The following is a 24,492-nucleotide window of genomic DNA, read 5'->3' as shown; positions in this document are numbered from 1 at the left end:
CAGACTCTTTTTTCAGGTTGTTATTATAAAATTAAAACAGACAGAACGTGTCATGACTCTGGAAGAATCAATTCAAGCTTGGTATATGATTATTATAATTATTTTTATTTTATAACAAACTGGTCTTGTGTGGTTTTTGATGTAGCTAAGTTTTATAGGCTACTCAACCTAACTGCAGAGAGGAGTTGGTTTATTGTCAAGAAGTTGTAAAATAAAGAAACAAGAATGATGGAGATAAAGTGTTGTACTCTCTGTGGATCATTAAACTTCAATTAAATACAAATACACATTTTTAAGACTAGGATGGTGAGTCGTCATTGTGTGACAAGGGTTTGCTCTTCATTCACAGAAACGTTTTATCCTTCAAATTAAAAGCCCCAGATATGTGAGAAATGACTATATGGCAGCTAACACACTGAAAATCATAATAATTATTATCATGGTGAGGCGTCTTTGAAGTAGAAACTATATTAGATAGTTATATATTCCCATTTTCATTTATATTTTCCTCCTACATAATGGTTTTAAATGCATGTTCAAAGCCCACTCCACATTGTCAGCACTTGAAGTTTCCAAGTCTCCAAGTTTTGGACTATCAACCTAAAAAACTCACTTATGATCACTTACTGATTTATGTGTAATTGCAGACTTCCTGCTCAAGTTGTTAAAAGAAACCCTGTAAAGAGCCTCCAGCTCAGATAGTTGTGTACCAGTGGGTTTAAACTATGACACCTTCCAAATGTAAGATGTGCTTGAGCTTTATGAGGTTTAACTTGTGAGCTCTTTTACAAATAATATTTTAGGCTGCCACTTGTTTTGGAATTTAAATGAATTATCTATACTGTAAATAAAATGGTAGGACAAACAACCACATACATGGTTGATCTAACTAATGTTAGAGAGAGACAAAATTGATGTTTTCTGATGTTGTTTTAGAGCCTTACATTTCATATAAAGGTAGGTTTGTTAATACTAGATGTGTAGTTTCATTTATAAATCTGGATTCGTTTTATATGCTCCGTATATAATGTCTCCATAGTCACTATTCTAACTAGTGTTAGTTTGGGCTAATTCCTGATGGACTTTATTTTGAAAATAAAAATAAATGCCAAGCCGCAGACCGGAAGTCTATGTCGCTAGCTTTGCACTACTGGTTGCTTCGCTCACCGGACAGTTCGTGACTGGTATGACAATTTAGTTGCATTTCATTAACAACTATGTGGTATTTTATAAGCTATCACAATGTTGTAGGCTTGTGGTTTGAGTAATGTTTTACTATGTCGATGTCAGCAGTAAACTTACATGTTAGCTAACTTATCCCAGGTCGCAGTTAGCTCAGCATTATCCGCGCGGCGTTTACTCTTTTACAGCTACAAACGTTTCTCAGAAATAAAGTTGGTTTGGCTCAGCGTTCAGACAAAGACGTGAATGTCCTTCTGACGCAGGTTGCCATCTTTTCCTGGCCTCTCTGAGAGATGGTTAAACACGAAAAATAGGTTCAGTTAAGTTACAGTTTGTATTGTAGCAGCTTGTTGATTTTACCGCCTTCCTGTGGCTGAAGCGGTGGTCGACCGATATATGCCTTTCCTTGGCTGATACCCTGTACGAACTGAGGAGGGGCGATAATTGATATCGGGGCCGATAATCTTAAATTGAAACAACACTGAATTGAGCTGATTAACAGCTTCAAGTTCTGCAGTTATTGAAATAAGTCAAGGTTTATGCACCACTTGTTGGTGTAAAAGTTGTTAAGACATCCTACTTAAAGCTTTAATGCTGTTTAACACCCATTTTCAGATGGACTTTTCTGTTGTTTAGATCAAGTAATGGTGATTTCACTCTGTTTTTTCCATTGAGACACAAATAACTGAGGTCTGATTAAGTAAGTTTGACACAGGTGCTTAAGAAACACTCAGTTGCTCAGTTCCAGTTACTTTTAAACCCGTAAACGTTGGGCACTATTTGTTAAAAGGGCGATATCTCAAATAGTTCTTTCTACATTGATGTAAAGCTACTTGAATTAAAGCTGAGCCTTTAATGTAACATCCATTATTTAATTTTAACTTGAATGTACTGATGTACAGAGCCTGAAAAACAAAAACCTCTGCATCTGTCCAAATACTTACGGCCTGGACTGTAGCAGTCAAATTAGTATGAACTGATACATCTTTTACTTTTCTTCCAGCAGTTACACACCATGCTTGACCCGGTGGAAAATGGCCTGTCTGACTATGGTGGCATAGAGGAGGATGAAACTTTCCCTCCCCTTCCTCCACCTCACTCCCCAGGCCTGGGAGGACAAGAGGAGGGAGACCCTTTTGCAAATGGTGAGAAGAAATATTATAAGAGAATATTTAACATTTTAGTTCAGTTTACTGTATACTGAGATATTGAAACAAATTGTAGACTTATGGTAAGTTCATTAGAGGAAGGTGACTACAACTGTAACACCCACAGAGAGTAATTGGTAGATTTGATTTGAGAAACCAGTTTCTACTCTGCCTTCCTGAAGTTTTTCTGTAGAGTAACTGTCAACAAAGTGATGTTAACCGCCTCTCCTACTACGTGTGGTGTTATTGATGCAGGGGAGGAAGAAGGTGACGTTTCCAAGCTGGCTGAGGTCCCTGCTGCTAAAAGGAAAGGAGTGAGGAGGCCACAACCCAAGCTGGACTCTCAGAGGTGCTTCAGACTTCAGTGCTTTCACATTCAATGTATTAAATTGCAGAATAAAAAAAGTATGTTGTGTTGTCAGCGGATAAGGATGTGACAAACTATGATTAGAGCTTGTACTTTTATTGTTTGCAACACAGTGGAGCATTTAACAGGTAAAGAGCCAGCCAGATATTTCCCTCGAGAGCTGGTTGAGACCAAACACAGAGGTAAAACAAGAGAGAATAACGGAGTTTAGAATTAAAACTTTTGCATTTTTCTTCAGGCTAATCTCAGAAAGAGGACTTCCCGCTCTGCGAACACTGTTTGACAATGTCCATTTTAAAGGCAAAGGACATGAGGTAAGAACTTACAAAAGATCAGTGAATATAGCTAAATGCAGTAGACAGCTGTGGAATAGTTCCTGTTGGCTGTACGCACTCATGTCATATACAGTGGGATCCAAAACTCCATGATGTGTTTGTGTTTGTACAATCAGGCTGCAGACCTGCGGCTGCTGATGCAGAAGATGGAGAACTGGGCCCACAGGTTGTACCCCAAACTGCAGTTTGAAGACTTTATTGACAAAGTGGAGAAGCTCGGCAACAAGAAGGAAGTGCAGGTGGGATGAGCATGATGATGCTCAAAAGATGTTCATGAAATAAACAAGATTTCTACAGTGGGTGCATCATTAGTAACTGTTTGCCTTTTTTGTGTGTGTGTTGGCAGACCTGTCTCAAACGGATACGACTGGACATGCCACTGACAGATGAAGATTTTATGGGGAAAGATGGTAAGAGATTAAAGACACACTAGTGATACAGGGATACAAGTGATTTGTGTTCAGAAATGATTTGAAACAAGCATTGTAGAGACCCTTCAGGCAGGGGTTAAAATCCCGCCTTTCAAACTGCTGGTAAAATGTACATTTGGTGTATTAACTGAGTCGCCTGCTGCACCGGCCAAATGTATGAGACGGTACCTTCCTTTTATTCTGTGTAGACAATTTTATTTATGTAGCCCAGTCTCACAAATCACAAATTTGTGGTTTCATGATCTGTAGAACATACAACACTCTCTGTCCTTAGATCCTCGATCCAGATAAGATACAAATCCTCAAAAAACAAGTTATCAGAGTAATGAGACCTTTTTCAAGTGTTATTTGTTTAGCCTTGTGATGAAGCCCTCAGGTATGAGGCCACACAAAAATAAAAATTGTATGAAAGGTTCAAATTTACACTATAAATTCTCAGTCGTATGAAAAATTGTTGTGGTGTAGGTGAAGAAGGGACAGCACCTGAGTTGCAAGTATTCGGAGATCCTGATCCATTCAGTGGCATGAGCTTCTCTGATGACGTACAAGTGCCAGACCACTCTACCCCAGCTCGAGCTGCCCCACCTGCCCCCTCCCCAGCTGCCCCCTCCCTTACCGAGGAGCAGCGCAGACGCATGGAGCTGAACAGACAGCGCGCCATGGAGAGGAGGCTCGCCCGCCAGCAGCAGCAAACAGGTGAGAGGCACCTCCTCAGTCCAGTAATGGAGAAAAATCACCAACATGAAGCCTGTGGTGCAGCTTCCAGTAAGTCAGTGTAGCTGTATTTGGGCTGCGACTAATGATTATAATTATCAGTCAATGTTCTGGTCACTTTCTTGAGTCATTGTGGAGTCAACAAAACCCTAAACAATTCAATTTACAATAATATCAAAAAAGAAAAGCTCAAAATCTTTACATTTGAGAAACTGGAATCAGGAAATGTTTGTTCGCTTAAAAAAAATTACTTAAATGATAAATCGATTATCAAAATTGCTGCTGATTAATTTAACTAGTCACTCAACTTATTGTTTCACTATAATTTTTATATTTTGGGAACACTGCACTAAAATGCATCACAGCTCCAATTAAATCAGGCATAAAGCTGTATTTTATGGTTTCATCTTCTTGAATATGAAGATTTTTATTTGTCACTGTGACTGTTGGCTGGACAAAACAAAACTCTGGGAAATTTTAGAGGGCATGCTTCACAATTTTTTGACATTTTATAGACAAAAGTGATTAATTCTGAGAATAATTGTTAGATGCAGCCCGTAATCAGGAGCTGTATGTGCAGCCTCTAATCTTTTTAATCTCGATGCCATTGCGTCGTTCTCCTCCTGTCTAGATCTCTCAGACTCTCAGACTGTTGACACACCCACATCAGGAGAGGAACCCACACCTGTCTCTTCTGCAAATATCCTCAACAATTCTGACGATCGAGGTGAGGAGGTGGAGCATTTAGACCTGGAGCCAGTCGGCGGCAGCAGCTCTCAACAATCAGGCCAGCTTCCAAAAAAAGACTCTGAGCCTTCAGCTGAATCCAGTCAGCGTGAGGAGGAAGAAGAGACCAGCCGCGACCCTGACCACCAACCCAGCGACAGGTATGAGGATGGAGACTGATGCTCAAGGGCAGCACACACTCTTTGTGGTTAGGAGTGTCGCCTGTATGGCTGAAGCTGTGGCAATGAGCTTTGTGTGAGTATGTGAATGTGTGAGAGAGTTCTTTGTAGTCTGTAAAGAGCCAAACCAATATGTTCCTGTCACAGCTGCCCATTTGTGGGTAAAGCTGAACATGAAAGACCTGTTCAGTTTTATATCTGAAATACATAATTAAACTCTGATTACACTACTTTGAGTTTTGAAGTGTGCATGTAAGTATAAGTTTCCAGTGTTAACATGCTGACCGATAAATCATTCCATTAACATGAGCTTTTTCTTTTACCCGTTGAAAACTGTAAAAAATGTCTATCAGAGCTTCCTTAAACCCAACTTGAAATCGTTATGTCCAAATCCCAAAGATATTCAGTTTACTATCACTTTTCTCTCCAGGATTCACCATTGGCAGAATTGTGAAAATTTGCCAAGTCTGTCAATGTCTGATAATGACTGATAATTTCATCAATTAAAACAGGGTCTAACTAGATGCCTAAATCATAAGGGTCATGTTAGGTTGCTGCCTCGTTAATGGATGTGATTGCTGTTGTTCATTTAGTAACGAAATCAGTGCAGTGTGAACGGTCTTTGAAGTAACATGTTAAAACTTTCTTGGTTTGTCACTTGTGGAGCATAAACCGATGAATCGTCAAAAACAGTGTGATCATAAATTGTTTTTATCATACTTTTTTTTTTTTTTTCTCAAATGCAATCAGTAACAATAAATAATTCCTTCCAAATGAATCTCATGTTTTCATTCACACACTGTAAGATGATCTATTAAAAGTCAAAATGTTTAATTACAAAACAGCTGCATGTCCATCACACAGGTCACTCACACTCTTCACACAAACAACTGTGTTAAAAATAGATACTACAAGCTACAATAATACTGAGACTAATACATGAATCATAATTAAAGCAAACATGTGAATCAATGAAGCTCAACTTTTCTTTGTCCATGTTATAAGACATTTTAACCCTGAAAAAATCTTTTTGTTGCTTCATTAATTCTTCATATTAAACTTTAGTTTATATTAAGAATCTAATTCATGTATCAGTATCTGCTTATTTACATCAGTAGACTCTTAAAGTGTCACCAGTTTTATGAAAACAGCTGCAAATCAGTTTGTCTGTGTGTACATTGTTTTCTCATCCATGACAACATCACCTCCTCATAACTAGAGCTATTCTATAATTACTGTGACTTTAACTACAATTCATTTCTATTTATTATTACCAGTGTATTCATTTTTGGACTAATGTGCACAGAAACTCTACAGATAATAAGTAACTACAAATCTGCCATCAAAACGATGATGATGATTCAAAAATTACTTGAGAAATGTTCATTTGTAGAGGAGGCTCTTCAGATGTCCACGAGATGTTCAGAGTCGTCCATGTTGTTCAAAAACTCGCCAGGCTTTCCTGTGTCCATTAACTCCATTAACAGCCGATCTATGCCGTTGTTGCACAGACCTGAGGAACCATTTCCAGGTCCATCAGAGCCAGCTCTCTGACCTCCTCCAGCAGCGAGTACAGATTTGGAGTTTTGCTCTGGCAGAACTCTCTCTCCTCTTTGGAGAATTTGGTTAGCCGGGCCGCCTTCTCCTGCGACTGCTGGTACGCCTCCTCAGCCAGACGCACCACCTCCTGGACCAGCTTGCAGCGGCCCTGTGAGCGTGGCTCCTGGTGCTCGGCGCTGTGGTAAGGCTTGTTGCTGATGACCTCTAGGTTCAAACGGTCTGCGTGGCAGTGGAAGGACTGGACAGAAATACGGACCTGTGGAGAGAAGAGGAGGCAAATGTCATCAGCACCCTCCACAGACTGGAGCCTGATACAAACCCACATTAAACACATCACTGAAACAAAGAGAACCTGCAAGTGAAATATCACTTGGGTCTGATGTAAACATCTGAGCCTGTCCCTTCTCTCTGGGTTCGTAGAGGACAGTGCCAAATGACCATACAACTTCACTTAAAGTCGGTAGACAATAACAGACTGGATTATTGTCCAGTCTTTGAGTGATAAATCTGTCCTGCGACTCACGGTGATGTGGTCAAACAGTCTGAAGGTGGAGGTGCCACAGCTGGAGGTGGTGGTAATGTGGTCAGCGTGTCGTTGCACTGAGCCACTCTGCCACTCACAGCTGCCGTCCTGTGCTGAAGCGACCACCTGGCCCTCCCGATTCTTCATATACACCGGCGCCTTCACACCGTACCTGTGGAGAACACAGGTGTAGTCAGGATGGTTGAAACCTGGATTTTTATTTACATTATCACAGCAGATTTATAACATTTTCATTAAATGACTATGTAGTTATGATAACTACATGATTAAAAAAGCATCGACAACCAAAATAAAACCCAAGTCAGTTTCTCACTCTGGGACAAACGCCAACACGCCGTTGTCTCGGATGGAGTAAATGACAGCGTTGGCCACGCAGCGCTCGTCCGTCTGAGGGTCTCTTTCCTTGAAGTAGAGACACTGAAACAACTCTGTGGACAAGCTCTGAGCTTGCTTTGCTGCCTGCAGGGGTCAGAGCCAAGAGGAGAATGAGTTTATTTCATCGAGTAAGAAGTGAACAAAGATACAGAACTACAGAGCAGCACTGACCCTGTTCCTGCTGTTGATGTGCTGAGCCATTTCCTCCAGTTCTTTGTTACCGGCTAATGCTTTACCAACGTCTGTTCCCCTCTCAGTGGCGATGGCTGCGGTGAGAAGGCGGTGGACCACGATGTCGGCGTAGCGGCGGATGGGTGAGGTGAAGTGTGTGTAGCGGTCCAGAGCCAGACCTAATAGACAGAAAACAGACATCAGCACCGTTTGTCAGTATAAATTATAATTTTTAATCTTCATGTTGTTCCACTAAATAATACAATAACAGCTGATGATGAGTGTTATCTATTGTACCGTAATGGTAGTACTGGTCCACGGACTGGGCACCAGTGGAGAAGTATAGAGCCTGTGACATTGCATGGGTGGTCATCATTCTCAGCAGCCTGTTCACCAGCGGGTCCTGTGGGTCCACAGCCCGGTCCAGAGACTCAGCCAAAGCTTTGTTGGAACTGAAGAAACAGAATCGACTGTTCAAATACGTCACTCTCTAATCTGTAGATTCTCAATGACGGAGAAGTTTTTTTTTTTTTACTGCATGAGAAATGACTCAAAACAGCCTCCACACACTCTTAAAATCCTAAATCAGTCACCTGGTGTCAATGGTGAATCCCTTGGCCCTGGCGCTTTCCACCAGCTGGCTGAAGATCTCCTGCCGTGCTGGCGGGTGACGCCTCAGCAGGGCCTGGTGAGGGAAGGTCTCCTGGATCTTGCGTGCCACCCAGTGGTTGGCGTAAATCATGCACTCAGCCACGGTCTCGTGGACCTCCAGGGGCTGACGTGGGACCAGGGCTGTGATGTTCCTCTCCTCGTCGAGCTGGGCACGCACCTGAGAGGAGAGAAAAGGTTTTATTTAAATGTGAAAGACCTGAAATTACAGAAAACATGCCCAAGGGATGAGGACTGAAAAATATACAACAACAAATGAGGAGGAACCAGGCACACCTCCACCCCCTCCAGCTCCAGCGCTCCTCCTCTGTCCCTCTGCGCTCGGAGATGTCTGGCTACATGTGTGAGCATCTCCAGAGCCTGGGTGAGCTGAGCCAGCTTTTCGTCCTTCTCCTCAGGGCCAAGCTGCGCCAGCTCCGGGACTTCGGCTTTCTCTCCGTTGACGAGCGCCTGGGCCAGCTCGTAGTGGAGCTGGTAGGAGGAGCGGATGAGCGTGCGACCGTACCACACCTTGTTGACAGCGAGCGTGTGTGCGTCAAGCTCCCACAGCACGCTCATTGCATACCTGGATTTGAGAGGGAACTCGTGTACATAAACAAATAACAGATTGCATGTTTTGTGTATGTGTTTATTTAACTAAATGCCTTCGATAACACGATGCACTGCAGAGAAACCTGAGTCCACTGACCTGTCGACTCCTCCCAGCAGAGAGCAGAGGTCTGCGCTGAGAACAGCAGGTAACATGTCGTACCTGCGGTCTGCCAGGTAGTAGGTCGTAGCCCTGAGGAGGAAAGAGAAGAATAAAGAGAAACAGTGTCATCTGTGTCTTCTCTCCATGGAGGAGTCAGTGTCATAAAATATTCACTTTGGTCCCCTGGTTTTTCCACCTCCTTTGTATCATTTTCATCGCTGCCTTTATTTGGACCCTTAACAGTGTCCCAGTAATTACTGATGATACCAGGTGCTTCATGCATGTACAGAAAATACAATACAATGAAATACAACAGGAATTTCAGGGAAGACTAAACATAGAGAAATAGAATAAAATAAGAAAAAACTTCAGCCTATACAGGTGGGTTTTTAAAAGCTTTCTAAAATTTGTGCTGCTTCAGCTGATCTAATGCTGGAAGTTCATGGAGCTAAAACAGTAAATCCGTGACAGTCTAGACTCCCCTTTTGTCTAGAGTCTAGACAAAAGGGGAGTCTAGACAAAAGGGGAGTCTAGACTGTGGAACTTGAAGGGTCTTGTTGCAGGAAAATGCTTAAAAGATCAGAAATATACAGCAGAGATGAAACATATTTTATCTGAACTGATTTCTAAAAGAAACAGGGAGCCAGTGTGATCCATCCAGGACTGGAAAACAGTGTTTAGTGTTTGACAGAAGCCTCGCTGCTGCTGAATTCTGCACCAACTCTAGACAGACAACTTATTTCCCACCCCTGCACAAGGACAAACATGTACAATATATGCAAGGGACAGACAAAATAATAGATACATTACCACACAGAACTGAGACTGTCAGAGGCAGCTCAGTGAGGCACAGATTTACTAAGAAAATAGCACTGTGCAAATGTGCACTGTTCTCATTGAGCTGAATATATTCAGGGTCTGATTTACTATGAAAATGGCTCATTACGCAGTCAGCTCCTGGACTTCAGGCACAGCTGCTCAGAGAGGAGAGCAGATGGAGATGCAGTCGAATACAAACTTCAGTGTCTTAACTGAAGGAGAAAAGATTTAATGGCACTCGGAAGTGATTTTAGAGGTAGCTTAATTAATGGTTTATATTCAGGTTTGATGAACAGACACCATAATTAAAATAGTCAAATTACTTAATTGCTTAATTTCTCTCTCTAATAATTTGTAATCAGTATACACAAGTCTATGCTTAGTTCACATATTTTCCCACTTTAACCTTTGGCTCATGTAAATCCACTTTATTCTGTTTACACCTGCTTTTGAGAGGTGGAGAATTTTCACTGCAAAACTGACCACTGCAAATTGCTTGAGCTCTGTAAATCCAGGGTAATAACCACCCTCTGTTATCATGTCTCTAATTATCTGCATGATCTTCCCTTTAATGACTGTGCCATAAGGTGACAGGTGCATCCTGTTAACACCTGAAAAACAGATGTGAAAGCCTTTGTAAATCTGGCCCCTCCCAGTTGCTCCTTTTCCCCTGGTATTGTTTTATTCCACCTCTTCTATAATCCAGCTGGCTTCTCACCTGGTGCGTGCTTCCAAGTCGGTGAGGGAACCCTCTGTGACAAAGTGGGTGACATCGGCGATGTGGACCCCCAGCTCCAGCAGCTCCCCGCCAGCGAGGCTGCGCATCGACACCGTGTCGTCTACGTCCTCGCAGCCCTTTGGGTCGATGCTGAACACCAGGTGAGTCTGCCTGAGGTCCCGCCGCTCTGTCACCTGGGCGGGATCCACCTTCCACGGTTTGTCAGGGGAGTTGACCGGCATCTCTCTCAACTGAGGACGGACAGACAGTCACAAATAAAAACTCAAGGTTACATTAGGCATTCAAAATCTCACAAAGGCTGCTGTGCAGTACTTGAGCCAAAGTGAAGGGACACGTATGAATTATTTATTTCGCCCGTGCTTTGTTCTGAGAAGAGACAGTTGGATACTGTGTGCTATGCAGAGACACACGTCTTTCATCAGAGGGCATTTTTTACAAAATAAAATGAGCAACATGAATCTGAGTTGAAAGAAGAGGTGATTTAATTCTGTTAAGTCCTTGGATTGTCTTATGAAAGAGGAAGCAGATAAATAGATGCACTGAAAAGGAAATGAGAAATAATTTCAACAAGGCTGCTCCCTTACATTACACACACACACACACACACACACTCACTGCTGAATAGCTTTCAATGCTCTGCGTCCTCCAGACTCTTATTCAACAGTTAACTCGTCCTTGTTAAGTAAATGTGCTTTACCAACAATGGGAGGCACCAGCGCTGTGTTCAGGGGCCTCTGGGTGGCAGTGTCCCCCCATGTTTGCTCACAGTTATCATTTATTTTAAAAGGACCCTGAGAAATTTTCCTGTAAACAAAAAGTGATGCTTACACTCTGAGTCCCTGAGGCATAAAAAACCCAACGAAGGCATTTCCTTCCTTATAAAATCGTTGCATTGGTTCCCTCTCTGTAACTGAATCAGTCTGAATTAAGATTATTTTATTTACAAGTCATATGTTCATCTGATTTTATGGTTATTTTTTCGATTAAGTGATTAATTGTTTCATTGAAATTGTTGAGTTATGACAGAGAAGCTGTTCACTCTGTTCATGTGAGAAGCTGGGACCAGAGCATGTTTGAATAATGAATGAAACCAATAATCAATTATCAAAATACTTGTCAATTTCTTTTTTTGTCCATCAACTAATCCATTAATCACTTCAGTTTCACCTCTCGTGACTGGCTGCTGAAAAAAGTGAAACATGTAGCAGCTAAAGATGCAGATGTTTTTCTCTGGAGCTCCTAGAAATCAAAAAATATTGAACTTATGTTTGTCAGGTGGCCAAAAATACAGGACTGTGTTTGCTGAACGTGTAAACACAGTTGTGTTAACAAAAAAAAGAAGCCCCTCTCCTTAAATTCGACATATGCATGTGATCTCAGAAGGAGCTTCTTCTCTCACCTGTGCATCTGAGAAAGGAGGCACGTGGATGCAGTTCTCTATGAGGATGGTATGGACCTCCGTCTCCAGCTCTCCAGCCCGGCCCAGAACCCGCACGCTGTGGCCATTGGGATAGAGCGACGTGCTTTCCCATGAGTCAATGCGCACCACCACTCTGTGATCCTGGGTGAAGAAAACACAGGAATTACACGACCTCACCTACGTCTGTTTATGTTGGACAATGATGATCAAATGAAGCTCAGATTATTGGATTTTTTGATAGATATAATAATGTGACACTGTTATTACTGGCCCAAATGAGGAGGGACGTTTCTGGTTGAGTAAATAAATGAGCAGCCAGTGGAAGGCGAACCGCACCTGCAGAGCATCAGCCTGCTGAGTACTGATACGGATCTTGGGGATGCGATGGTCCCAGGGCACAGCAAGGATGCGCTGGGAGTTCCTGCTCTGGGACTGAGACCCGTCCCTGGGGGGGAAAGTTACCACGTAGTCCCTCCAGTTCCTCTGCTGGATCCCAACGACGCGGCCTGCAAGTTAAAATAACCAGAGATCTATAGTGACACTTTTTCTACCAGAGTAGTCAGATGATACCAGATGCAGTGTATTGGGACTAAGCATTGATCAAAATTCACATTTCACACATTGTTTTAAAATTAAAAAATACATAAAATGAACTAATTAAATAGAATTAAAACTTGTTTGTAACAAATTATCTAACCTCAAAGATCCAATTACTACCTTTCACAGGTTTCAGCTGAATCCAAGTTTTCACACAGTGAATGGAAGTGGACCTTTGAGTCAGATAAACTGTTAGCAAAGGTCAAGGTTGAACTTCAATGATGCATTTGTGAAAACTTGCGTTCAAAAGGTACCATGGGGTGTTTTCGATCAACACCATGAATAAAATGTTTGATGGGTCCCGGTTTTATTTGTATCAAACATGCAGGTGAAGTGATACAGATTTCTGTCACACCAGCAGTTCTCAGGAAAGACGACTGGATATAAACAACTCAGGTTGTTTCAAGGCGTTCATGTTGTTCTTTCGTGAAAAACATTGAATGCAAAGATAACTGTTAAAAGGAAAATCTGACGTGGTACCTTTTTAAAAACGAAAAGTTTTCATTTTTCCAGGGTTCATCCAAACATGTTGTCTATCAAAGCAGTTAAAAGTAGATGAACTGTGTTGCAGAAGAGAGGAGGAAACAAAACATTGAAAATAGCATAAAAAACTATGTGGGTGTTGCACCTCGATTTATCTAAACAGACACAGGAATTCAGGACAAGAACAATTTTGTGTTGAATACATTTTGTTATATCCTGTTCAGTAAGAAGCAAGCAGACAAACAAACGGGACAGAAAACACACATCCTTAGTGGAGGTAACGATGACTCCACGATGGACGTCCCACCTGTCGGCAGTAGTTTAGACTCGTTGTCCTCTCTGCTCTTCTCCTCTCCCTGACCCTCCGTCAGCGCTGTGATCTTCCCTCTCCACTCGCTCTTTGGCAACAGCTCTACCACAACTGTGTCGCTGTGCACGGCTCTGTTACGATTCTTTTCACCGTGCACCAATATGCGACTCATATCTGAGGAGGGGGGGGGGGATTTGATAAAAAAAAAAGAAGAAGAAACAAATTCAGTCAACAGAGATGAGATGTGTGTTTGTTTGTAGTGAATGGTCGTGTGAATGTGCCTGTGGCCAGCGCCAGTCCTAAATAAACATCGCCAGAAGAGAAAGTTGTGATTGTTGCTGTAGTTTTGCACCTGTGCTCTTGTTAGAAAAACTCTCCATCATGATAAAAGCTTCAGTCTGTGCTCGGTGTTTGCTGACATTCAGAGTGCCCTGAGAAAAAGGAAGGAAAAATGGGATTTATTTTGATTTTGGGAACATTATCAAGTTTGATTCATCAGTCTGTTAAGAATAAAATGTCCTTTGGGATGTTTAATTATATTCACGCTCTTCTTGACGCATTACTGAGCCTGCCCCTAGCACGAGTCCTCAATCAGCCCCAGAGCTCTGGAGCTGATGATTGACAAAGACTTCCTGAGTAACTACAGACAGTCTTCATTTCTTTTACTACTAATTTCCTGTTGAACATCATAACAGATTTTTTTTTTTTTTTCTTAAAAGGAGAGACTCTCTAGACATAAACCAGGTTGGTGGATTTGCAGTGTACCTGATAGTACCGTCCAGACTTGATTCCAGCCTCCAGGACTTCAGCCGGTAGATGTTCGCCGTACTCTCTCTCCTTGCCCTCGCTCTCCTTCTCTTGCAGTGCCTGAGAAATGGAGCTGTACAGCTCATGGGCCGCCTGCAGCTCCGGCCAGAAGTTTTGCAAATAATCCTGAATAAAGACAAATAAAGAGACACATGGGTGAAGACATTTCTGGAACAGTAACTGGCATTATGGATCTGATCAGGGTCTTAACTGAGGTGTTAGATAACAATACATGACAATTATGAGATAATCCAGGTTTTCATGTAGAATTCTGTTTTGAAGGCAGGACACTTATTTCTATTTTTTTTTTACAATAATGCAGTTTCAGACTCAGGGTTAATATTTACAATGAATTACTGTTCCAATGACATCCCTGCAGGGGCCTAATTCCTGGTTATTTTACACTCAAATTCAGTTGAGTCAGCCACGAGTTGCGAAGTAGCAGGTTTTCTTTCAACGATATCCTAAATACAGACGCCATTAAAGGCAAATGGATTTTTTTTTTTTTTGCCAGGATCATTTTTCAAAGTTTCCATCTATTTACCTGCTTTCACAGATGAAAAAAATCCTGGCAAAAAAAACAAAACAAAAAATACATCTTTCATTTGCCTTTCAGGGCTTCTGTCCCTAAATGCCCTTCATCTCCTGGATAATTTAACATAATATAATGGGTGCTTATTAAAGCCACGTGTTTTAATTATGTCAACGTCATTACTTAGAAAGTGTTTTTCCGTTAGTGTAGGATGGCACACTTTAAATACTTTTAAATACTACAATACCTATCATCCTCTGCCTTTACTGCTCTGACGAAGCCAATCAGAGGCGAAAATTCTAAGCTGCATCCTGTAAATCTATTTAATACTGCAATAACTCCATGATGATGTTTTAGCTGCGGTAGCAAGACCAGCCCCTCATCTTCTACATAGATAAGACAAATAAATGACCGCTCTTTTCTCAGAATCAGCTGTTTACAGAACTTCCATGAGGCGATCTTTGATTCATCACAGCCTCTCGTGTTAAAACAACTCTTAACGCTCCACTGAGTCATACTTTAACCACTTCATCAGGATTTTAGACCAGCCATAAAACTTTACTTTTTCCTGACATTTTTTCCCTCCACTGCACCAATAGCATATTAGTTGTCAAGCCGCTCAGTGGAGCGATATGGATGGAGCATATACACGGCATGGCGATGCAAGACAATTAGGCAGTACACAATCACTTCGGCAGTCGGAGCAATCCATGACATTCTGTTGAGTAAATAAGAATTATAATAAACAATTAAGAGACTGTTTGGACCATTTGGAAACAAACTTGATAGATTATTGATGTAAATGTGAAAGATTTATTTGTTTGCTTTGTAGACCTCAGTCTGTTGCTACTGCTCCATTTAATTTGACTCATTTACTTTGAGGAATGTAGTTATGAGAGTTATTTTTGCAGTTTCCATATAGCGTGGGTACTTGTCCTTGTTGCTATTATTGTTATTAGTAGTTTTATTGCTGTTCATTTTTGTTGTTATTGTCTTGTTCCCCTTTGCCTTGGAATAATTTACATTATTGTTTTGGATTATGATGTAATATTTACCCCAGGAAGAGTAGTTGCTACCTTGGTAGTGGCAAATGGGGATCCAAGTAAATGAATAGATCAATTAAAAAGTAATGACACCAATGTGATCATCAAATAAACTGCAGAAATCTGGAAATATGGGTTAGACAAACTTATATGTTGGAGAAAACAAGGGGAAACTATCCACTGCATACACACAATTTTCCTGTGCAATGACCTTTTATTATCAACACTTTCAGTTTTACCTGCAAATAAAGTGGCTCAGACACGATCTGATCATACAACTGTTTGCATATCTTGACATCTTTTTAGTGATGTTGCTGTGTGGATAGCACAATATCATCATATAGGATAGAAACTATGGCCAAAAATATGAAGAGACACAAGAATTATCCTTTAAAAAGGTATTAAAATTAGTTATTGTTCTAAGTGTTTGGTTTGTTCTCATGTAAAGTGTAAGAGTCAAACATATTTCATTGTTTTACCATTTTTATATCCCGACTTGTGTTAAATCCTCAACAATCAAATCAGATTAACTCAGTTCCAGAGCTTTCGATTATATCAAATCAGAACTTCATCAAGAAGATCAAGATCATGTGATATGATTGAAAGCTCCAGAGTAGCTACTGAATTCAGCTTGACGAGTTCGCTTCCTCGTATTGATTTGAACCATGTTGTATAACTGTTACAGAAAACACCAAAACTTAGTAAAAGGATTAAAAACAGAGTGTTTCTTGTCGAGTAATGTAACGCCCCTGGTCAACACATGCAGCATCTGTACAGCAACACTTCTCTACTGTGTTGGCTCAGTACTCAAACACAGTGGATTCAAAACAAAACGACAGCTCGAGTTAAAGAGCAGAGTCTTAGCTTTAAGGATGTTCACATCAGTGGTGAGTAAACAAAGCAGCAGCACAATTACAAAGCTACAACTCAACCGTATTCACACAAAATGATTGTTAACACCCTCAAATTAAAGCTGAATGTTGGCACTTTAACCTCACAGCTGCTTGTCATGTCAGACCCGACATGCTGGGGCCAAATACTTATGGACTCAAGTGTAGATTAGCCTTAAAGTATGTGTTCAGAGTGGTAATGCACAGGTGTGTCACGTACCTGGACGGAGATGACGTACACTCCAGAGTTGAGGCTGCTGTACTCAGCCACGGCTTCCTGGTCCTCTGTGATCATCACTACATCCATCATGCCTGCCAGATGGTTATAGTACCACACTGCTGCAGAGTACACACACCTGAACACACATATGCAACTTCAAGCACAAGGTGCATGTAGACAGCTTGCTTGTTATAGCCCTAAACTTGAATATATTGCATTTAGTTACTTTGGCACATAAATTCTCACTTAAAACTCAAAGCGATGTTTCAACATTATAAAGAATAGAGACATAAATAATTCACAGCTCTGTGCTTTCAGCTATGTGTCTTTTTTATGCAATAAACTCATTTCATCACAGCAGATTGCACCTCCAGCCTTCCATCCTTACAACTAAACGACAACATGCTGTACAACACTGGTGGACCTCGTCGTCATCAGCCACAGCATTATGACTAAATCTTTATTATAACAAACAATTATCTCTTCTTTCTGTTTCAGATCCAGCCAGTTGCTGAAAGAATGTAAAATCAATACAGCAGAAATTACTGATTAATTGACTGATGAATTATTTGACTAAACATTCATTCATTATTATTTGCTTTCCCTTCACAAGTGCTGAGGTTTGTCTGGTTTTCTGTGTCTCATATCATTTTGATTTGAACTTTGGGGATGTTGGTTGGTGCTCTGACTTTTTGCAGATGAAAATCAATGCACACTTGTCTCCATCACATACACCTGTTCTATCACCTAAGACGACCTCTGGCAGAGCAGTTTGGCAGTTTCAGGATTATTCTATTCCTGAATGGAGGAAAAATATCTGTTTTGTATCTTATGTTCTCAGATCTTCACGGGATATGAGCTCTTCTGTTCAAGACATCTTGACACTTTAGGTAGAAAACAAGTATAATTATTGTCTATAATGAAGTCTACACTGCATATCTGTTATCCTTCAGTCCACCTGCTTCTTGTGTTAGTAAACCTGTTTTATACCTTGAGTGGAAGAAAAACATCTTTGAAAATACTGAGATTGGCCCTTCAACCCTCAAGCACCTATAGACACAAGTCATTGCAAATGTTTGTTTGCAGAGTAATAATGCAGAGTTTGTGCATTGCTAATCTGCATTTTTAAACATCTAACATCTTTCATCTAAAATCTACAGGAGGACCCAGAAAAGCAGAAACCTGCATGCACAGTTGTGACTTCTCATACAGTAAGTGAATCCTGTGGTTCAACATTTCTGGAGAGTAACTTTATTTTGAAGAGTTAGCATCTGGAAGCTGTGGCGTCCTGGAGTCTCTGTTGGTTGGTGCCAGCCAAGAAAGAGTCTTTGTAAAACAGCTAATTTAAAAAAAAAATTGAGTATGATTTCTGTGCAGACTAAACAAATGAGACATTTAAATAATGAGCTTTAGAAGTGCTGATAGGCAGATTTTTGTTGCCTTTGGACTGAGACAGATGACCCATTTCTCCCTGTTTCCAGTCTTCAAGCTAAGCTAAGATACCCAGCTGCTGGCTCCACCTACAAATTTACCCTACAGACGTTTAGTGACATTCTTATCAGATAGGGCTGGGTGATATGGTCTATAAATAATATTGTGATATTTTAAATCACTATATCACAATACACGATATATATCTAGATATTTTGAAATCTGCTCTAAAGCACTTCATAAATGCACGATTTAACCCTTTCATGCCTAAAATCACACCAGTATGATGATTACAGTCCCTGCAACATTTGTCTGCATTCAAAACATTATTTTTTACTGTTTATTCATCAGTGGTTTCTATTGGAACAAGTTTGAATTGGCAAAAAGGGGAAATCACAACCAAGTTAGATGTGACCTTTGACAAAAACAGAGCTTCAAGTTCGTCTGCCTCCATCTTCAGGTACCGTTTCTGAACACGTATAAACTCACTTTGGAGCTTCACTTTTTTCACTCCCTCCCTCTCAACTCCAGATACAAAAACACACACCCCTCACCTATGTCAAACACACCCAGGAGAGTTTTCTGGATGGGCGAGGGAGAGAAGCAAAACACCGAAGCGAATTTCATGCCGGCGGCTTAAAACAATTACGTGACAGTTTGTACTCGATGTTCTACATCCCATGTGGAACAAGCCGCGATACATCAAGTACATTGCGATATTGCATCGCCCACCCCTATTATCAAACTCTCATCAAGAAAGCGAGTAAGTGAAGCTCCCAAAATGTCAAAATTATTCTTTTAATTTGACGGTGTAGAATTGTGGGGGTGTAGTACTGGGCTCTGACCTGGTCTGCCACTTCTCTTGGCTCTCCCCCTTCTCTCGTGGACAATAGGAGTACTCTTGAAATTCATTGGCAAACAGAACACAGTCATGTCGAGGGTCTTTCAGCAGGTTTCGCAGACGGTTGTATTGCCTGCACAGAAACAGAGGAAAGAAATCCACCTTCAGACACTCTTAAGGTCCAAATCACAGTGACTTTCTGCTGGGCCATATGTGTTGTTTTTTGGGGTTTAGTATCCTGCCCAGGGACACTTTGACATGCGGACTGGTGGAGCCAGGAATCAAACCAGCGACCTTCTGATTAGTGGCTGATTAATGACCCACTGTACCTCCTGGGCCACAGCCACCCTGAGTTAGAGTTAGATTTAAAATTCAGGCATGACATAAAAGAAAGCTGCACAGAAACTCAAAGGTCATCATACACATGTATTGTGCCAACACACACACACACACACACACACGCTCGTTCCTGTGTGCTCCCTGTGTGTTGAAGTGAACGGAAAACTGCAATTACTGACACAGTATGGCATCAGCATATGCTCTTCCAACTAAGTCTACCTAACAGTATCAAAAGTGAAGCCTCATCATATTAATGATGCAACATTTTAAAAGGCAGTGTAAGCAGAAATCAAAAGCAGAGGTCATGTGGGACTCCTTATAGTGTTCATCAAGTTTGTCAAAAGCACTCCTGCGTGTTTGTGTGGGAGCAGTATTTCAAGTCACAGGCTGGATCTTGTTTAGCTTCGTCAGCAGAGCTTTGATATAATGAGGTTGACCCCCTGCCCGCTCTTTACACACTTGTGCAGGTAGGTTGTCATTAGAGGCTTAATTCAAAATGTCTTGACCACAGGAGCTGTCCTGGAGCCTTCAGTATGCCTGAAGCTCAAATTTTGTATTTGCTGGTAGAAAAACAATCCTGCAGGACCAACCACCATCATGCTTATTTGTAAATAGGACAATTTACAACTGATGCAACACTAAAAAAACTCTCACACTTTATATTAATGCGAGATTAAACAGTATATTGTGTGAATGTTCAGCCTGTTGGTGTGGGTGTACCTGCGTCCTTTGCTGTGATGCACAGCCTGGCAGGCGGTTTGGGTGATGACGATGCCCTGCAGCTCCCTGAACTCCAGGATCTCCAGGTAGTCGACGACCACGCCAGCATCAGGCACCACATAGTGAGTCAGATCTCCTGGCAGCACCTTACCATCTGGTTTTGAAGTAATCAGGGCAAATGTGAAAGATTTTTTGCTTCTGACCCTACTAATACAATGTTTACAAGTGCATCACCAAAAATTACTTGAACTTAAATGCAGGAGTCCATTATTTTTTCATAAACGGTGCAACATTTTTGCTCTTGTATTGTTTTCTACAGCAGGAAAATCCTTGTTAAATGAAAGATTGCAAATTTCCAGTAACTTCAGCATAACCAGTCTTTACATTAATATTAGAGGCTGTTATTAGGAAAGATCGCAGCACATGACCTACAGTTCATCACTAAGTCTGATGATTATTTACTTCTGTCTTTTTGTCTGATTTGCGTCTGCTTTGCTTAATAAAACATACATACAAAATAATGTATATAAAATAAAAATGACCTTGTAATAATTTGCTGGAGTAATTCGTTGCATTCTGACATGTTGATAAAATGTTTTTCTAAGGCAACAACATTAACAAAGAAGCCAGCCACTGACATTACGTTAGATAATCTGCTGTAGCTGTTAGATCTCACCTACTCATGGAAATATGACACCTGCATTCAAATACAAGCCTAAAACGGAGGTAATATTAAACAAATTAAGACTATATTTAAATGAGACCCCCCCCCCCCATTTGACCACTGCTGAAAGTAATACAATGTTTGTAGTTAAACGAATAATGGACTCAGCGATCATTTGGCTGCACCGCGGCCTATTGTCTCAGTCTTCGCTGTATAATTAGCTACAGTGTGTGTATGTGGGTATTCATTGTACAGGTGAATAAAAGGCTGTTTTGTGTGTGTGTGTGTGTGTGTGTGTGTGTGTGTGTACGTTGATCGTACCGTTGACACAGTCCGCCTGACACACACAGCTGTAGCAAGGGACCCGCTCCCTCAGATAATGCTCCCGGACCACACGGACCTTCCCGCCCCGGCAGCTCTTCAAATGCAGAATCTTCTCGGTCTTTATCATCTTCAGGACTCAGGGACGAGCCCCGTGTATCAACCTGTCCTTCTTAATCAGTTCTTTTGTCGTAACGCGGGAAAATACACTTGTAAACATTCACGGCGAACTTCAGGGAAGTGTGGAAAGGCAAGCCCGCTGACGTCATGACGCACAAGCAGGTCCGCCTCTTGCTGCGTTCCAGTGCTGTCGGACATAAGCAAATCATTTACAACGGTGTTGTAAACGCAGGTTCACTTTTTACATTACATTACAATACATTTTAGGCGGGATTGTTGCAAAAGCAATTCCATTCTATGTTTTTCTCAGGATAAAAAAACTTTCGTATATGTTCTTAATGTACCGTTTTTTTGTGGAAATTTTCCCCATTGAAATTAACGTTCAAAATCTCCAGTTTTCACAACTTTTCATAGAGGATCTTCGCTTTTACTCATTCATTCAAAACTTCATTTTTCAACTTCATTTCTGGTTGTATTGGTTTTGTTCAGTTTTACACACACATATGGATATACAAATATATATAAAGTAAATACAATTCATGAAAGAAAATAAATAAATAATTGTTGTATGGAAGCATGTTGAAAATGAGGGTCAGAAGCCCAGAAGTTGAACTTCTCAACGGTGTTTCGAGGACAAAGGGTCGATGACGAAAAAAAAAAAAGTAGGTCGATTAATATACATTGTATCTTTACGACCCAGGTAGATCCAAGATGGCGCCTAATTTATCTCTCTAGATCACCAACTCAGAGACAGTGCTTATCACTGCTCTTGGTAGTCCAAATACATATTACCTACATCACTACTGAAAATAAATCGCCTCAGCTTCTTTGTATCCAAAGTTGCCGACCAGTTCCAGCTTGTATGTGAGGATATTTTGGCCAACAAACCGCAAACGACGCATCAACTACAAACTCGCGGTCAACAGCTGCAACCCCAACGGCTAACTGTATGCTATCACGTGAATACAAAACGGCTATTTAACATTTATTAAACCAAACTGACAGCGTTCCAGCGGTTAGCAGACGAAAATGTTTGTCAGAAGATAAACCAGTGGACATGTCGATTATTGGACTTCAACTCAACAGGTGGCCGAGAACAGAGGGATGGCAATTTTGCTCTGTTGGACATGTAAGTACCTTTTTTGTGCTAGCATGAGCTTAAGCTAAACTAGCTTTAGCAGGTTTTCTGCCACCCACTCGTCAAAATAACGTAAATTCAGATGTCAAGTGTGAATTTTAAATTTGCAGTTTACTTATTGGTGTTTTTATACATGAAGCGAAACTCAAGGTGTTCTGCGAAGGTATGGGCAGCCTAAAGTTTTCCCGCAAACCGAAAGCGGCGGTGATGTGGAGTGACTCCTCTCGCTGCCTGTGCTGCTCTTTGGCTGCGCTGTTTAGAGTAGCTGCAGCAGAGCAGCAGCAGAGAGGACGCACTGAGCTCAAGTTGTTAACTACACCAACACGGACCATGAGAGGACTTTACTCGTGTTTCTGGATCCACATCTTTCAGAAATTTTATTTTTTAGAATAATTTCTTCCGTGTCATCCCTCAGGCCGCTTCTTTATTAGCAGTTATTTACACGCCGTGCACGACAATGAACTTTATTTAGGACACATCGCTCCTGCAGGTAAGCTTTAAAGCTGTTATTGGTGACACTGTCATGTTTTAGTCACTTTTTGTACACATACAGTTGTTCACTAATAACCTGTCACAGGGAAAGTGTGAGTTTATAATCACATCACCTAAATCAGAGGCTATTTTAATTCTATATTTACATTAACATTAATATTATTTCTTCTTAACTGTCATATTGGTAGCTCTACTGCTGAAATTGATTATAGGACTAAAATAACAATGCTTTTTGTAAAGACCATTGCCCCATTTACATCAGTTGGATAAATCCTTGTGGTGTGTACCTGCCTTAAATAACCTTAAAAATCCAGCTGCTTCAAATTTGTGTCAAATGGGCAAAAATTAAAACTAGTGCAAGTCAAGAAAAATAAAAATGAATGGTATTTATGAAGAAGAATTACAGTTCTAATATTTCATGACCCTATAGTCATGTGGCAGATACTTTGACGGTTCTGATTTGTCCACTGGGATTTATTTACATTGTCACTGTTGTTGCTGTGTTTGAGGCTTCAGTATGAGGCTGGCTTGCCTTAAAAAGTTTGTCTTTTAACTCATTTTTATGAAACTGTTTGCTGTCTTGACATGCAGTCACTGTGGGTCTATGGTTTCTTGTCAGTCTCTTCACTTTATTGTGCAGCTCTCAGGTCCCAGAGCTCTGCTGGTTTTTATTCCAGTCATCAAATCAGGACGTAGTCAACCTTGGCCGACGGGTGAATGCAATTAACTGTATTCAAGTAGCTGGTATAGGACAGAAAAACAGTGAGCTGCTACTAAAAACTACAGGGAGCCACTTTAGCTGTTGATGGCGGAAGACCGATGGTGTGGTGTCAGTTTTCTATCCAGAAGTCTGGAGTCTACAGTGATCAAAAGGTTTTGATGTTAATTAGATGGATCAGGATGATCAATGTTGCTGTTGTAGTATTTCTATTGATTCCCCTAAGGCATCACAGCAGCCAGACTTTACACAGGGACTAACATGTTGTCAGCACTAGATGGCGATGTTGAGCAAGGCCTGTTCTGCAAGACTGTGTTGCTGTTTTCTCATACATAAAAGTACAGTGCGGAGGTTTCAAGGTATGTCTCTTTGAAGATAATATTAAGTAGTTCAGTTATTGAATATGAAGAACATTTACTTTCAATGACCTGAGCATGCAAAGCTCAAAGCCGTTGGCAGACTAAAACAAACCAGTGCAGAGCGGTAGAGAGCTGACGACTTCTTTAGAGAAGTGCCATTCAATTTCTGTATTGTGTTCTTTCCTCAAGTAGCTCCAATAACTGTGCTGCTGTAGTCAGAGAGTGTGCTGTGCAATATGTCTCAGAGACGCTTGTCACAAACGTGCCCCTCGCAATAATAGTAATGCAGCCTTTGATGACTCCTGAGCTCTTACTTTAATTAAATGTGTTTTACTTTTTAAGATGATGCTGAGTGGGTGGCTGATGTGGTGGTGGTGTTGGGTCAACAGTTCAGTTG

At 41.0% G+C, this 24,492-nt stretch overlaps 2 protein-coding genes across 3 annotated transcripts; one reads left to right on the top strand and one right to left on the bottom strand.

Annotated features, from left to right (window-relative positions):
• Nucleotides 1-1,134: 1,134 nt before the first annotated feature.
• On the top strand, nucleotides 1,135-5,850 carry tipin (TIMELESS interacting protein). Of its 2 annotated transcripts, none has more exons than XM_022749134.1 (8): nucleotides 1,135-1,184; nucleotides 2,189-2,327; nucleotides 2,586-2,679; nucleotides 2,936-3,011; nucleotides 3,149-3,271; nucleotides 3,379-3,442; nucleotides 3,929-4,159; nucleotides 4,809-5,850. In XM_022749134.1, exons 2-8 carry the CDS (start codon nucleotides 2,198-2,200, stop codon nucleotides 5,081-5,083), a joined length of 993 nt encoding a protein of 330 aa, XP_022604855.1. In that variant the 5' UTR covers nucleotides 1,135-1,184; nucleotides 2,189-2,197; the 3' UTR covers nucleotides 5,084-5,850. The 2 variants fall into 2 exon arrangements, with proteins under 2 accessions (XP_022604855.1, XP_022604865.1); XM_022749144.1 differs by having other exon boundaries at nucleotides 1,137-1,184; nucleotides 2,186-2,327.
• On the bottom strand, nucleotides 5,845-21,398 carry dis3l (DIS3 like exosome 3'-5' exoribonuclease). The gene is made up of 18 exons (XM_022749123.1): nucleotides 21,269-21,398; nucleotides 20,284-20,437; nucleotides 19,229-19,357; nucleotides 16,953-17,088; nucleotides 14,226-14,393; nucleotides 13,813-13,891; nucleotides 13,458-13,634; nucleotides 12,407-12,576; nucleotides 12,050-12,211; nucleotides 10,630-10,880; nucleotides 9,090-9,182; nucleotides 8,678-8,966; nucleotides 8,326-8,561; nucleotides 8,030-8,184; nucleotides 7,733-7,911; nucleotides 7,500-7,645; nucleotides 7,166-7,337; nucleotides 5,845-6,898 (listed from the first exon to the last, which is right to left on the bottom strand). Exons 1-18 carry the CDS (start codon nucleotides 21,396-21,398, stop codon nucleotides 6,575-6,577), a joined length of 3,150 nt encoding a protein of 1,049 aa, XP_022604844.1. The 3' UTR covers nucleotides 5,845-6,574.
• Between the last annotated feature and the right edge of the window lie 3,094 nt (nucleotides 21,399-24,492).

The sequence above is a fragment of the Seriola dumerili genome, unplaced genomic scaffold (assembly GCF_002260705.1).
Source record: "Seriola dumerili isolate Sdu_G_001 unplaced genomic scaffold, Sdu_1.0 BDQW01000011.1, whole genome shotgun sequence".
Classification (NCBI taxonomy): Eukaryota; Metazoa; Chordata; class Actinopteri; order Carangiformes; family Carangidae; genus Seriola; species Seriola dumerili.
The sequence above is the reverse complement of the archived record's forward strand: the minus strand, read 5'-3'. Positions and strand labels throughout refer to the sequence as shown.

Coding starts and splice junctions, on each gene's coding strand:
- dis3l (XM_022749123.1), bottom strand. CDS start 21,398: ATGATAAAGACCGAGAAGATTCTGCATTTGAAGAGCTGCCGGGGCGGG. Junction 14,394..16,952: donor TGTACGTCATCTCCGTCCAG/GTACGTGACACA, acceptor GTCTTTATTCAG/GATTATTTGCAAAACTTCTG. Junction 6,899..7,165: donor GACTGTTTGACCACATCACC/GTGAGTCGCAGG, acceptor TTCTCTCCACAG/GTCCGTATTTCTGTCCAGTC.
- tipin (XM_022749134.1), top strand. CDS start 2,198: ATGCTTGACCCGGTGGAAAATGGCCTGTCTGACTATGGTGGCATAGAG. Junction 3,012..3,148: donor TTAAAGGCAAAGGACATGAG/GTAAGAACTTAC, acceptor TTGTACAATCAG/GCTGCAGACCTGCGGCTGCT. Junction 3,443..3,928: donor AGATTTTATGGGGAAAGATG/GTAAGAGATTAA, acceptor GTTGTGGTGTAG/GTGAAGAAGGGACAGCACCT.